This window comes from Vigna unguiculata, chromosome 5 (genome assembly GCF_004118075.2).
Source record: "Vigna unguiculata cultivar IT97K-499-35 chromosome 5, ASM411807v1, whole genome shotgun sequence".
Lineage (NCBI taxonomy): Eukaryota > Viridiplantae > Streptophyta > Magnoliopsida > Fabales > Fabaceae > Vigna > Vigna unguiculata.
In genome coordinates, this window is record NC_040283.1 from 1,010,969 (window position 1) to 1,027,330 (window position 16,362).

The 16,362-nt window shown below is 31.3% G+C and overlaps 3 protein-coding genes across 3 annotated transcripts; 2 read left to right on the forward strand and 1 right to left on the reverse strand.

Annotated features, from left to right (window-relative positions):
• The first annotated feature begins 3,432 nt into the window (after positions 1–3,432).
• On the forward strand, positions 3,433–6,091 carry LOC114185580 (heat shock cognate 70 kDa protein-like). The gene is made up of 3 exons (XM_028073399.1): positions 3,433–3,543; positions 3,885–4,159; positions 4,376–6,091. Exons 2-3 carry the CDS (start codon positions 3,940–3,942, stop codon positions 5,965–5,967), a joined length of 1,812 nt encoding a protein of 603 aa, XP_027929200.1. The 5' UTR covers positions 3,433–3,543; positions 3,885–3,939; the 3' UTR covers positions 5,968–6,091.
• A 2,993-nt stretch (positions 6,092–9,084) lies between these two features.
• On the forward strand, positions 9,085–9,848 carry LOC114185586. The gene has a single exon (XM_028073407.1). The coding sequence runs from the start codon at positions 9,216–9,218 to the stop codon at positions 9,627–9,629; it is 414 nt and encodes a 137-aa protein (XP_027929208.1). The 5' UTR covers positions 9,085–9,215; the 3' UTR covers positions 9,630–9,848.
• Positions 9,849–9,861: 13 nt separating this feature from the next.
• Positions 9,862–15,919, reverse strand: LOC114185581 (transcription initiation factor TFIID subunit 6-like). Its single transcript, XM_028073400.1, has 12 exons — positions 15,508–15,919; positions 15,284–15,370; positions 14,515–14,616; positions 14,312–14,420; positions 13,614–13,717; positions 13,394–13,531; positions 13,201–13,296; positions 12,398–12,522; positions 11,795–11,927; positions 11,328–11,453; positions 11,096–11,207; positions 9,862–10,388 (listed from the first exon to the last, which is right to left on the reverse strand). Exons 1-12 carry the CDS (start codon positions 15,631–15,633, stop codon positions 10,015–10,017), a joined length of 1,632 nt encoding a protein of 543 aa, XP_027929201.1. The 5' UTR covers positions 15,634–15,919; the 3' UTR covers positions 9,862–10,014.
• Between the last annotated feature and the right edge of the window lie 443 nt (positions 15,920–16,362).

Sequence of the window (16,362 nt, forward strand, 5' to 3'; positions counted from 1 at the left end):
TAATTAAATTAATTAAAATTAAAATTATTCAAAATTAAAATTATTCAAAATTAAAATTATTTAAAATTATATTTACTCAATAATAAAATTAATTAAAATTTAAATTATTCAAAAATCATAAATAACCAAAATTTTAATTATTCAAAATTATAATTATTTAAATTTATATTTACTGAATAATAAAATTAATTAAAATTTAAATTATTCAAAATGGTAAATAACTAAAATTTTAATTATTCAAAATTATAATTATTTGAAATTATATTTACTCAATAAAAAATTATTTAAAATTAAAATTATTCAATATCGTAAATAACTAAATTTATAATTATTCAAAATTATAATTATTTCAAATTATAATTATTAAATTTATATTTACTCAATAATAAAATTAATTAAAATTAAAATTTATCAAAATCATAAATAAATAAAATTTTAATTAATCTAAATTATAATTATTTAAAATTATAATTATTTAAATTTATATTTGTTCAATAATAAAATTAATTAAAATTAAAATTATTCTAAATCATTAATAACTAAAATTTTAATTATTCTAAATTATAATAATTTAAAATTATATTTACTCAATAATAAAATTAATTAAAATTTAAATTATTCAAAATCGTAAATAACTATAATTTTAATTATTTTAAATTCTAATTATTTTAAATTATAATTTTTTAAAATTATATTTACTCAATAATAAAATTAAATAAAACTAAAATTATTCAAAATCGTAAATAACTAAAATTTTAATTATTCTAAATTTTACTTTTTTAAAATTATAATTAATTAAAATTAATAATAATTAAAATTAATTAATATCAAAATTATTTACATTAAAATTAAAATTAGGTAAAAAAAATTACGGAACACGTCATTACGGAAGTGGAACTCGCCTTACGGAAGTGGAACTCGCCTTACGGAAGTGGAACTCGCCTACGGAAGTGGAACTACTGGCCTGCGGAAGTCATGTGCTCTTACGGAAATCAATATTTACTAACTCAGTTTTAACTACGGAAGTCGACTTCCGGTATTGATGTCGACTTCCGTAAGTGCCATTTTTTTTTCTTCCCAACCTGGTTCTATGGAAGTCCACGACTTCCAGCTTTGTGTTTTTACAGATCTATATTCAAATAAAAAATAATAACTACATAGAGCAAATATAGCAAACATGACAGAAACAATCAATAAATTATAAAATTAAAATATACAATAAGATAGCTTTACTTACCTGTTGGAAAGGAATGGGGAAGGGAAGAGGAAGAGCGGACAAAAAATTAGAAGGAGTGGGGCACGACAGTGAGGCACGTTAGAGTGGTGAGTGGGGGCAGATGATAGATTGAGGGGTGTGCGGCGGCTAGGGTTGAGTGAAAACAAGTGAAGCATTAAATAGGAGAGAGAAATAGAGATTAATTGATTTAAAATTTAAAAATACTAAAAGGGTAGTTTTGGAATTTATGAAAAGTTTGGAGGTGGAGAAGAAATATTGGGGGTGCAGGAAGAAAACCCCCTCAGAGAGTGGTTTAGTCAAGTCAAGCACAATACTTCAAGCACAATACAGTATACAATCCAACAGAAACAATGTTCTTCCATAAAAGATTAATAATGGGAAATTCAGTTTTGGAGTGGATGAACAGAACAACTATAAATTTAGAATATGTACGTTTATTGTTTGTTTTCATTTTTTGAATGGTGAAACTGATTTCTAATATATTTTTTTATAATCTTAAATATTTCTTCATAAAATGTTGTCAAAAATAAACTTTTAACAAACTTTGAAAAAAATAGGAAATAAATTGAAAACAATATGATAGTTTTGTAAATAATAAACAGCAAAAATAATAGTATAAACAGTTTACTAAAGACATGTCTTGATTGATAGTAAAATCATACTTATTATTAACAAAAATTTATAAAAAGTAAAATAATTTTTTTACAAGATAAAATAACTTACTTATAAATTAAAAAATTGATTTAAAAAAACTAACGTAACATAGTTTCTATAAATTAACTTAAATTATGAAAAATATTATTTTTGGAAAGTGGTTGTAAAATAAATTATCCAAATAAATTATCCCAATTATGAGGTTTTTGTCTCTCAAACCTTGCTTCACATGGTCAAAAATCAAATTCGCTTAGAAAAAGTTAAAGAAAAAAAAAAAACTCAACAATCTATTAACTGGTTGAAATTTGAGTTTGGATATATGATGATATTTTATATCCATTAAATGTTCACTAAATTATTATGTTAATCCCTTAAGTAATTAGTAATTATTGTTTAAATTATGAAAAACTATAGTAATTAAGTTTTTACTTGGCTCTTTAAAATGTTTTCTTTATTTTTTATTTTTATAAAATTTGAAATTACTCTTTTTAATTATAAAATATGTGAATTTTAATTTCACTTACTACAATATTTTTTTTCATTTTATCCCTCTAAATCTATAACAGTCATTTTTGTATTTTATTTTAAGATATAACTAATAATATTTATTTTATAAATATTAAAAGTTTTCTAAATGATACATACTTGCATCCCCACACAGTAGCAATACGTAATAATATCACATTTCTTATTTTTAACTAAAAAATTATTAATAGTAGCTTCTAAATAATATTAACTTTTAAAATTAAAAGTAGATAGGTATAATGGACAACAAATTTACGTGGAGAGTGAGAAATTGGTTACAGTCTTCTATTGAATAACGAAACTTATTGGTACTTATTATTTTATATTTGTCATTTTTAAAATATTAGAACACATTATATACATGAAAGTAAGAAAATCCAAGAGAAATTGTATTGAAAATAAATAAAACCTAAATATTTTTTATTCGAGTAAAAAAAATTAAACTAACATTATATCATATGGTGACTTTCCAATTTCCTTATTATCAAGTTGCTCTGTGCACGAAGGGTCTGCAATTAATGGGAACAATTAATTCTTACAGAAAAAGTACACCTAAATATATTTTACAGAATCAATATCAATATATTTAGCATGCTTCTTTATTTGAAGAAATCATTGCCTGTCATGTTCCATCACCTTTTAAAATCTCAATCTCTAGTTCCAATGACTAGTGTACATTTTTCGTTACTTAAACATTAAATTTCATGTTGAAAATTTAAATTGATTGTTCCATTTTTTTATTTTTAAATCAATATCAATATATTCAGCATTTTTTTTTTTACTTTAAGAAATCATTGCTTCTCATGGTTCCATCACCTTTTAAAATATAAATCTCTAGTTTCAATGATTATAGTGTACACTTTTCATTACTCAAACATCAAATTTCATGTTGAAAATCTAAATTGATTCTTCCGTTTTTTTATCTTTATATACCAAAGCTGCACAATTGAATTTGAATAGTTTCTATCATCCTTTTCAAAACCCCACTTGTTGATAAAAACCTATCATTTATCTCCTTCTAAAGAGTGTGATTCGGAAGAGATTGTTGTGGAAATTCTGAAGAGTAGTAGCAAGAAAAACATAAGAGACTCAGAGCCCTTACTAGTTTCTTCTTTACTGTTTTCAAGGTAAAGCTTCATCTTATTTCCTACTTTTATCTCTATTTATGTGTATATACTAATAACATAACAATATGCATCACTGCATATCTGACATGCTTCTTTACTGTGTTGTTACTCCCAACTATTCTTTTGTAGTACCTTAACAGGTAAATTTCATGAAAAAAGACATTTATGTATGTATTGTTCGAGATTTGGTATTAAGATTAAACGTTAAAAAAAACGGTAATCAGTTTTCTGATTTTGTAAAGATGAAACTTCTTAGTAATTAATTAACCATCATACTTTCCTACTCCTTCTCTCAATTATTATGCTTAAAGATTATGAATTCTTATATTGGGCATCGTTAGTCTCTGTGGCTAGGTTCAATTCTTCTGGATTTGAACGCATTCTACATTAAGAGAAATGACAAAACAAAATAAGGAGTGGGCTATTGGAATCGATCTTGGCACTACATACTCTTGCATTGCTGTATGGAAAGAACAACAGTATAGAGTGGAAATCATTCACAACGATCAAGGCAATAGAATCACTCCTTCTTGTGTTTCTTTCACAGAAAATCAAAGGTTGATTGGCGATGCCGCTAAGAACTTGTCTTCCATTAACCCAACCAACACTGTCTTTGGTAATTAGTTGTTTGTTATTGTTATGTTATTCTATTATTTGTGAATTCCTTTTGTATGTTTACAGTATGAATTATTTCGTCCTCTGTCTTTAAATTATTTATTAAAATCAATTGTATCCTTGAAGGCTACTTTGAATATAACATTGACGAAGTAGACTAGAATGCTTGATTTAATCTCATTTGGCTAAAGAAAAATATTGATGGTGAACATTGCAGATGTGAAAAGGTTAATTGGCAGAAAATTCAGTGACCCCGTTATTGAGAATGATCTAAGGCTGTGGCCATTCAAGGTCATTGCTGATTCTGATGACAAACCCATGATAGTTGTTTCCTATAAGGGTAAGGAGAAACGCATTTCACCTGTAGAAATCTCATCTATGATCCTTACAAAGATGCGTGAGATTGCAGAATCATACTTGGAATCAGGGGTTAAGAATGTTGTGGTAACTGTGCCGGCTTATTTCAATGATTCTCAGCGACGAGCAACCAAAGATGCTGCTACCATTGCTGGCTTCGATGTTAAGCGGATAATCAATGAACCCACGGCTGCAGCTCTGGCTTATGGGCTTGAGAACAAAGGTAACTGTGATGGGGAGAGAAATATTTTCATCTTTGATCTTGGTGGTGGTACATTTGATGTGTCTATCCTCAGAATGAAAGATGATGTCTTTGAGGTCAAGGCAATTGCGGGTGACACTCACCTTGGAGGAGAAGACTTGGATAACAGAATGCTGAATTACTGCGTAGAGGAGTTCAAGAGAAAGAATAAAGTGGACATTAGTGCAAATCCAAAAGCCTTGAGAAGGTTGAGAACCGCTTGTGAGAGAGCAAAAAGGACACTCTCATATGCTGTTGACACCACCATTGAGGTAGATGCTTTATCTGGAGGTATTGATTTCCATTCATCAATGACTCGTACGAGATTTGAGGAACTCAACATGGACCTATTTAGAAAGTGTATGGAGACTGTAGATAGGTGTGTTGTACTGGTTGGTGGTTCTTCTAGGATTCCCAAAGTGCAACAGCTATTGCAAGACTACTTTAAGGGAAAAGATTTATGCAAGAGCATTAACCCTGATGAGGCTGTTGCACATGGAGCTGCTGTGCAGGCTGCTATATTGAGTGACGGCATTAAATATTTTCCTGAATTGGTGTTATTGGATGTTACACCGCTATCTCTTGGTATATCTGCAAACGGAGATCTCATGAGTGTTGTGATTCCTAGAAACACCATCATTCCTGTTGAAAAAAAGCGAGGATTTGTAAGATCCGCAGACTTCCAATCCTCCGTCCTAATCGAGGTTTACGAGGGTGAGAGGACAAGAGCAAGCGATAACAATTTGCTTGGGTCTTTTAGATTTTATGGAAGTCCAAATGCTCTTAGAGGCCATCCTTTAACTGTATGCTTCAGTATAGATGCTAATGGTATCCTAAGTGTAACTGCTGAGGAAAAAAGCAGCGGAAGAATAGACAGTATTATCATAACCAACGACAAGGGGAGATTATCAACTCAACAAGTTATGAGGATGATGGAAGAAGCTGAGAAATACAAGGCTGAAGATCAGGAGTACAAAAAGAAAGTTCAAGCAATTAGTGCTTTGGAAGATTTCGTTTACAAGATAAGGAAAGCTGTCGAGGATGTTGACAACATTTTTAAGCTTGATACACAAGACAAAACGAAGATCAACGTGGCAATTGCAGAGGCCAGAAAATTGCTCGGTGCCAGCAAGGAGACAGAAACAGGTGTGCTTGTGGATCATCTGCGCGAGATGAAGAGTCTCATTGAACCGATAATGAGGATTAACTAGTTTGTTTCAATTTCAAGTTCATGTTGCTGAAAAATGCAAATTATCTAAAAATGTTTCTAAAATTTTACTTCCTAATGGATTCAGTTCTTGCTTAAACACATCTCTTTTACCTCTTCCTAATAAATGAAAATACGTTTTAGAGAAATTGCATGCAGTACGTTGGAGTACTTTTTTTTTTAGAAAATGGTATGAACTCTTGTTTTTTGCAAATTTGCATGTTTCTAATGTAGTTTTTTTTTTTCACTATGGAGGGCATTTGAAAAGGACTATGCCTAATAAAAATAATTATCTGTTTAATGAATGTTGAAGGTGTTGTAGCAATTTCTTGGTAGTTTGACATTAACAACCATGTAGTTTCTTAATAATTCAAGTCATTGTAAATGCAGGGAAAATACCTTAACTTTTCATTAATTTGAATATTTTTATGTGGAACACAAAATATTAAGACAAAACACATCATAGTTTGTAGAAGAAAATTGTACGCATGTAACAACTTCGTGAAATTTGATGTATAATGCATTATCTTTTGTTTTCATGTCTCGAGTTGAGCCATTAAGTAGCTAAAGCGAAAGTGTTGCATAAAGTTTCATATGATGTAAAATAATAAACAATAAACCAGCACGATAATATTTGTGATTGGTACATGCAATGTTTATCTCCTCATTAATGAAGGATACAAAATAGCTGCATAAATTTTCTTTGTTTTTCTTTTCTTTAATTTTAAAATTTTCACTTTTTTATATCCTAGAAACAAAAATATACTCAATTTATTTTAATAAAAAAACCTAAAACGTGAATACATATGAATTGATGAACCTTAATTTCAGATATATTTTCAAATTATGACACTTCAAAAATAAATTCAGAGGAATAAAAATGAAAAACTTTCATCTTTGCAGACCAACTAAATAGGCTGAAACAGTCTTTTTCTTCATCCTGCCCTGTATCTTTCTTCCCTTCTTAGCTAGTTAAGAAAAAAAAAATCATAAACTGATCTTAATTTATAGATAATTTCATTTTATTTCTTATATATTTTTCTAATAAGTCTTTTTAAAAAAAAAAAATCATCTAAATAATGCTCTCATATATTTAAAATGTTAATAGTAATATAAAGATGCTGGTTTAATTAATCTGAGACTTTATACACGGCAAATGAAGGTTCAATTGAGTGCGCTGATTTCTACGAACTCTACCATTCCTTTATAAGGAAGACAGCAACACTAATTATTCCTTAATAATTAACTCCTACGTTTTTTTTAATATTAATTTATTGAGTATTTAACAATAAAACTTGCATTAAGTTCTATCCATAGATATTAAACAAAATAAATTAAATTCTATCCATAAATATTTAATGCCAACTAAATAAGACTAACAAAACGTGATGCCACAAGGAAGATCAGTTTAAGAAGATTCTTTTTCCTGAACTATGAAAATATCATGTCAAAATTAGTATTAATAGAAGTATACTTGTTATTCTACTAAAATAAAGATTATAATAATTTTTATTTTAAAATAAATATGAAAAATCAAACTCGCAATGGTGTATATATCAATCCTAATATTATTAGGACCCAAAATTTAGAACAGAGAAGTTGATTGTGCTGATTTTCTTTTGTAAGTGGGTTAGATTATTTTTAAGTTTTAACATATCGTACGTTAATATTCGATTTGATTTTTTTTTTGCCCCATAATAACTAATATTTTGTGATAAATGATTTTTTTTTCATATATATAGTTTTCTTAAAAAAGTGAATTGCAGAATATTAAAAAAAATGTTATGAGAAACTATATATATATATATATATATATATATATATATATATATATATATATATATATATATATATATATATATATATATATATATATATATATATATATATATATAAACAATACGACACTAAAACATTAGAAACTATTCATGTCTTATTCTGAAATTTAGTTCACAGATTTGGAAATTTAATTTTAGTACATTCTCAAAACTAAATTACAGAATATTTACTTATTAGTAAAAGAATTCCAGGATTTAGTCCGAAAGAAAGGTATTGAAAAAGAAATTGCAAAAATTTAAATCTTGATCCAGTGGACTACAAATTCTTATGAGTTTTTGTTAACCTATTTCAATAAAATTAATAAATAAATTTAATTTAAAGGAAAAAAATATTAAATAAGTATAAACGAAGAAGATCCTCCTTTGAAACTTATATACTAAGTAATATGGTACTTTTAAAAGTGAGGTAGGAACGAGTGTTTGGCCTTTTTCGTTAAGAAAAAACTGATGTGGTACCAAACACATATACTCTTATAAGCTTTGGCATTAGTTTATTAAGAAAGAATAAAGTATAAACGAAGAAGATCCTTTATTGCAAACATAAAAGCATAATAACTTTAGCTTATTGAATATATTAAAACAATGAGTGGTTATCCCTGTTTAAGACTTCTAAAGTATTCTTTGTTTATTCAGTGGAAGACCATCTCTCTCTAAAACTGGGACACTCCCTGTTTTGCACTTTCAATACCCCTTTGCCCAATCCCAATTGCAAATTCAGACTCATTGCCTGTCCCAGTAGGTTTTGTTTCGAGGAAATTTTTCCGTGAAATACATCTAGAACAAAAAGATAAAAGATAAAGTAAAATTAGATCAGCTTATGTATAACTTAAAATGAACGTAATAAAAAATAAATTTATACACTAAATTTATAACAAAAAAATCAGACTTAATTTGTAATTAGGTCTTTTTTATATTTAGATATTTTTTAAGAATGACTCAGTTCACAGTAGAAGATATCCCAAATTGACAGACCTAAACTTGACACATGATAAGTGTATGGTCACATTGGCTCGTTTTGACAATTTTTAGTCTTATTTAAAAAATTTACCCCATATGCCAATCATTTCCCACCATACAAGTGTGAATTTGTGAAATGAAAACAGTGGAAAATACCAAGAATCACGACCTAAGGTGGGAAGGAAGCATCCAATATAGTCCGCTAAACTAAAGAATAAACAAGCCAAGACACTAATCAAACGTAGGACACAAAACAGGGGAAGGTTTCGATACCATTTAATCTTTGGTACGAGTAATTGAAGAATATATGCTCTTTACCGACTATTAACACTATAAATTACTAGTTAGAAAATAAACTATTTTCATCAAAGCACAGCATTTGCAAAAACATACACAAGCCTCTCCTTTCCCTGTCCATAAAACCTACCTTCCGTTTGAGCTCAAGTAGAAGAGAAATATGAGTGTAGAAATTTTGGATGGTGCGACCATAGTGAACTTCCTTCAGGATGAGGAAGCATTCAGTGTATCAGTAAGTAACCGTTTTGCTTACCTTGACACAGACAATGATGGCCTTCTCTCGTATGCAGAGATGTTGAAGGAGCTCCAGAGCCTTAGGGTGTTGGAAACCCACTTCGGTATTGATGTGGAGCCAGATCCAGACGAGCTTGCTCAGGTGTATGAATCCTTGTTCGTACAATTCGATCACAACTTGAATGGCACGATTGATCTTGATGAATTCAAGAATGAAACCAGGCAGATGCTGCTTGCCATGGCTGATGGGTTGGGTTTCGTGCCAGTTCAGATGGTCCTGGAAGAAGACAGTATCCTCAAAACAGCTGTTGAAAGGGAGTCCTATAAACTACCTGCTTGAGTTCTACTTTACTCAAGCTTCCCATCAACAAAGTTCTACTAGTGTTGTAACATTTTAATGCTATGTTTGTTGCCTTTACTGTTTTCAGTAAACCGTTTTCAAGCTGTTTTGTTTTTTTCTAAATTACTCACGGGATGAACTATACTGTCTAAATCTGACCCTTTGCATGTCCAATAAGGAAAATTTGCGCCTGAGAATGGCAAAATTTAGGACTCTAAATCCAAAAACCCCATTAGAACCATTTTTTTTTACCATTTCACACCCTAAACTAAATACACATCTTTTACCTCTATTTTATTTCACACTCTAATGGAGGAATTTTAGTTTGTTCTCGAATTAATAGTCAATGGATTATCCGTGCTCTATTCATCAAATTACTGTAAAGTTACAAGAACATATACATCTCAGGAGCCTGAATGAAGGAAAGAATTCCTTCACCAAACAAGTCAAACAGTGATACAAGGACCCGTCCAGAATTAAGCTCGTCTTTCCAAACCTGGGTGAGAGCAGCAGATGTCTTCGATGCCTGAGTATCACCCATGTTACTTCTAAGTTCGCCATCTAAAGAAGTCTCATTTTTCATCTGTGCAGAAGATGATGAGCCAATAATTGAATCAATTGAAGAAGCTAGAGTCTCTGCCTCCTCTTGCTTGTGAACGGGTGAGGAATTCATTGGGACCACACCAACCTCACCGTCGGTAGCAGCTTTTTTCAAAGGTGGCTGCTGTTCCGATTGGTCAGGGTCTGCCTTGCGTTTACCTTAGTAATCAATCATGAAAAGGAATAAGTATACAAACAAAACACGGAAAAGTACAAACTATATTTATATTATAATTATAACATTGATCGTTACGCCTCCCACTACATCAGTCATTAAGAATTTCTTAACAAAATAACAACCAAGTAACAGATCTGGTGCCTGCTGTGACAGATAATCCCAGCTATATACAGAAGCAGTTAGGAAAAGAAAAGGAAATATTGTAAACAAACAATCCAAAGTGACAATGAGAAAATAGGAAAAGTAAGTTTAGAGGATAATAATATATTCGAACAAAAATTGTATATTTACCTGATGAAGCAATTTGTTTTAATTAACAATTCTATTTCTAAATTTCAATTATAATAATCCTCCATACATGAATTTATTTAGTATGTCTACGCTATGTGCCTGTATTATTTAGTAGAGACAATTATTTAGTAGAGACAATTAACTATTGCTTCAACCCTGCCGCAGTTTGATGCTAATATTGACAAGCTGATACCTTTCTTTTGTGGGTATTATATATATATATATATATATATATATATATATATATATATATATATATATATATTTGTTTACCTTATATTGAATTAAATGCCCAAACGAAAAAGTGTCTTCACTCCAAGGCTTAAAAAGATTATACTAGGTATTTCATGAACTAGTGACCAGTATTTTCAAGGGAAACGAAGGAAAATATACTCACGAGATGAAGAAGTAAGAACTTTTGCATTGGTCTTCAAGACAGCACTAGGAGAAGGAGTTGAAAATGTTGGGAACATCTTTAGTCGATCATATATACACTGACCTGCAGCACGCTGAGTGATAAATTACATACAATCATCAGAACAACAATATTATACTGAGACTGACATTTTTCAGTTGTTAAAGCACCTATTTTATACTATCAAGTGGCTGTATGTGACAGCTTATCTTACCAGCAAGGCTCCATAAACACGCCAAGCTTCATGCCTTTTCATTTCATTTTTCTGCTTCTCAAGAAGCATCTCTGGTTCAAGAAGTCGCATATATGTCTCAAGGTTCGGCAGCAAAAGAAGGCGAACCTATTTCCATAGCGATAAGTAACATTAAAAACGTATCACAGCGTCATATGTAAGCATATCAAACCACCTTGAGTTAAACAAACAAACATAATACACCATACAAGGTTCCTTTTAAATTAGTCACTTAAACCTTAAAGTTATAAATAAGTAACAATATTGAATTTGTAATGAAATAGCATGGTCTTTCCACATTAAACATGGGAACCTAATGATAAGATGATGACAAGCATATATAGTCATTGCATTGGAAAGTTATCATCTTTAAGCCACCAAAAGTATTTTTCCAAGTGTTGGCCTTTGACCAACTCCACAATCACCAGGAACATGGGAGAGACACATACCACGTTGGGTCCCAGTGCCCCCAACCCCTGAATCGCACCATAGTGTTGCGTCATTGCCTTCTTAGGATCCAAGAATGCATTAAGCAATGTTTTAGTCAACCGATACTGGAGATTACTATAGACATGTCCAAACCTGCATGAAACATGAAGTTAATGTAAGAAAAATAGCAATGAAATCAATAAAAACCCAGCAAATAAGCCACATTCCTAAAGTCATCAAGCAAAACTAGACTTTCGAGCTCACAATTCAATGACTCAACAGTTTGTACCAAATTCTACATCTTCAAATTACAATGACCAAGCCAGGAAGTTCTTTGATAAATCAGAAAAAAGGCATAAGCTTTAATACACAACAAATTTGAAGTGTGTCCTTGAACTGGATCTCCAAAAACATAGGTGAATTTGAAAGGAAATACACACTAAATATAGTATTCTTTCTCTTTGCTACTATGAAATAAAAGGACGTGAACAAAATGCAACAACCAACGAAAAAATGGGATACCATACTGTAGTAGCCAAGCATCGAGGTACAGATGCCAATAAATATAGAAAACGGCTTATTTCCATATATACAAAACAAACAAGGGAAGAGGGATATCTCACCTTTTGCATATTGAGGCAACCAGGTTAGCCGTAAAGTCTCTAAGTTCCCAGTGGTTGTCTGCCAACCTACTGCCCAACCTTTTAGCAACGAGGCAGGTCACAACAGATGGCATCAACTGGTGTAGCTGAAGCATCCACAAACGGAAAGAAAAGAGTTAAGAGAGGATTTCACATCAACTCGTTCAAGTGAACAAAGCAATAACAAAATGGCCTTTCTGAAAACACGGTGGTGTTTGATCCATGTGGCTAAACCCAACTATATGGAAAAACTTTTCTAGTTATTCACGCTACTTTCACTTCACAACACTCCATAATCATTCAAATAATATATTCTACAAATTATAAAATAAACATTGAAACTACCTTATAAGATAATAAAAGCCATTAAGCACTAGCAAATAATCAACTGGACTACCAACCTAAACCAGTGCTATCTGGCCAGAAAAAGACCATACTAAGACAGAACCCAAGCCTGACCTTTGAGGATGATGCGGCAGCCCACATGGCAGGCCACAAGAAAATACAGCAGTAAGCACATTTTTTTATTTGCTTTCAAATTTTTATGGGGCCAACCGACCAAGTGTGTTTGGGCCATCTTTATGGACAAGCAACAAATGGAAAATCAACTTAAATATCTCAGAATACTTTCACAGTTCAATGTAGACAACAGACTACCAAATAGAAAAGGAGGAAACAACCAATATTTACGTAAATATTAATAATACTAGGTTGCTTAAACAAAGATCATACTTCGTCTGCAAGAATATAAACAAATATACTAAATCAACAAGAGGTGAACTTACATAAGGTTCAATATGGATGTGAGGGTTTAGCAGAAGGCTACTAACAACTCGCATCAAGGCAAATAGAAGAGGAAAATTATTCAAACCACGCGAAACCTGACAAGAAATAAGAAGCATGCAGTTGTAATGAGCTACAATAAGGTGAAATTTCTATTTTTACCCACTAACACCATAAAAGTACAAATATTATTACCTCATCAGCTATAAAGCATGTGAAATAAGGAACTAGTGGATGAAGTCCTGAATCAGTAGCCAAACTTACTAATGCTTCTTTAAAGAGAGCTGAGTCAGACTCACTCAAAGTAAGCTCAGCAACTTTGTCAAAATACATCTGCAAGAAACAATAAAACTAACAAAAATGAATCACGAGATGTGAAACAAGATAGCTCATGGTGCCTTAAGAATTTTAATACCTGAAGCTCTCTGGATAATACATGCTTAACAGGCAATTTGATGTCAACTGGAAGGTCATCATCTTTCTGCTCATGATTTTTGGTATCAGAAGGAGCTGAAATTACTGCAAATAAAATAATAAGTAAACAATCATTCATAAAAGGGGTATTAGGAGAGTAGAAGTTAGTTAAATTGGAAGAATTTCCAAATAATGATCTCGAAGCATTAAACAGCCAAACAATTCCTGTTTGTTTTGTTTGTATGATGTACATCTCCACAATTATAAGGGCCAAAATATATACATGATTCTATGCAAGCGTGCACACACACACATATAACTAAATATATCTGAAAATCAGTATACTTAACTGGATGTGTATACTTCTTCTAGTTTTCCATTTCTAATTTCTAGTGATTTAGTGTGCACGAAGATACTGATGATTTATCAATAAGGATGTTTTCCACATATTTTAGACCCACAAAGCTGACCACGCTACGGTGACAAAAAAAATCACTTAAATAACATCTACCAATCTAAACACTAACTCGAGTAAAAATTCTCGATATCATGAACAGAGGAAGTCAAAACGACAAGCTATAACGTACAACATCAAACAAATCATACATACAAGGATTCCTCAATCCATCGAGCTAAATCATACTACCTAGTTTCATGTCAGCCAAAAAATACTGGTAGAACTCAAGGTGAGAGACATACCTTCTACAGGAGCATTTTCTGGAATTGCAGGTTGCACACCTTCAATGGCAAGCCAGTGGCATGTAACTGCAGTATCAAGAGGTGCTCTTGGTAAAGAAGCTTCAATAACCTATGATTAACAGAAGCTATAGTTTTAACGAGGTGATGCACAGGTTGAAATTCAATTGAAGTGAGTCAATGAAAATGATTGAGTGCACCCTTACATCTTTTAAATCTACATCCTTGTCGTCAATATAAAACAAGTCCCTGTGTCCAACAGCTCTTTTGAACCGCAAAGGACCACCAGATGCAAATCCATATATTGGCTGTTACAAGGGGGGAAACTCGCGATAATGAGATTGGAGACAAGAACTATGCTTGCTTTTCTCACAAAGAAAAGAAATTCACAAAAATTTCCACAAGGTAGTTCTAATATGCATCTTCTATCTGGAAATAGCAAGAGCCCGTAGAATCATAATCCTCGCTACTCTCGATGTACAGCCAAATTCTCAGTTCGAATATAAATGAAGCTAGTTATATTATCACAACTTTTGAGTACACTACTGAACAGTTTGAACAATGAAAATCAATTTACTATAAACTTATCTTTGCACATATCAAAATACCCATAATAAAGCATTTTTTGGCCATAGGTGTAGGACAATTAAATAATCACACACTTTTATGTTTTATATATATATATATGGAATCATAAACCAATAATTATCTAACATAACCAATATATACGAAGAACCACGGAAGATAAAACAGAAACGGAAAACTGATACAGTGAGTGTACTTATGGGGCTTTGCATTTAAAGATAGCAAAATACATTTGATTCACTTGATTCAAACAAACTAATTTTAATTCACCGACTCGTGGACGGTTATAAAACTAATAATGAAAAAAAAATACTCCTCAACCGAACGAACCGCTCAAACACTTTTTATTATTGTCAGTCGAAAATTCAATCATTTAAGACGCATACTTACTTCAACATTCTTCAAGTTCAGAGCAACATCAACATCATCCGCAGTGAGAATGGTTCTTTTAGAATGCCGCATGCACTTAATTGCCTCCTGAGATTTGCACAAACAGTGTTAGGAGTTAGGTCAACACAATTCAAGTGTAATCGCTTAAAACTAACGGTACTACAGATCGAAACAGACTCAAAAAAGAGTTTATAACTGCAAAAGAAAAAAAAAACGGAAGAGACCTGCATAATCTGGCGCATACGGTATTCGACATCGGGAGCGACGGCGAGAGCGACATCGGGAGACAAGGTGTTTATCCCAATGCTCTGCGCTATAACTTCGATCGTCTCTTTGGGAACAATGCTCATTTTCAAACGCACGCCACTCCCGGCGCTTCCTTCCTCAAACTAAAAGAGTGTTCGGAAATTGAATGCAAAACGCAAACCCTAACGCACATGGTTTTTCATCATCGCATCAATTCCCCAACTCCTTCGTTACTTTCTCTAACTTCCGGTTCGAATTCGGTTACCTCCGGGCGGTGTCGGAGTCCAAATCGCAACACTGGCGCGTGTGGTGTGGTGTGGTGCGGTGGGAAGCTCTTTCTCGTGTCAATAGAAGGTGTTTGCAGAAGACAAACGTCCACCATAGACACTCTCTGATTATTATTAATTTAAAAAATTAAAATTAATTTCTTCGACTTCTATTTTTTTTTTTTTTTGTAATATTCTGTTTCTTATTTATATGATAACCTGTTTCAACTATTCATAACTTCATATTTATAATAAATATCAATTAATATTATTGCTATTGTTTCAACTTATTTAGAGACAAAATGTCTTTGTAGGTATTTTATTTATTGCTACTTTTTGGTTTGGTGATTAATATTTTATTTTCTAATATATAACATAACATCATAATCATTAACATAAAAAAAAATAAAAATTTTCTCATATGTTTGGACTCTCTTCTCTAATATTAAATAAGTCTTTGTTGATGTTAAAATCACCGTGACTCAAGTCAATGATCAATCCTTACTTCACTTCTAATTATTTATCTAAATTTTCTAGTAAAGTAGACTACTAAAACTAAATTAATTA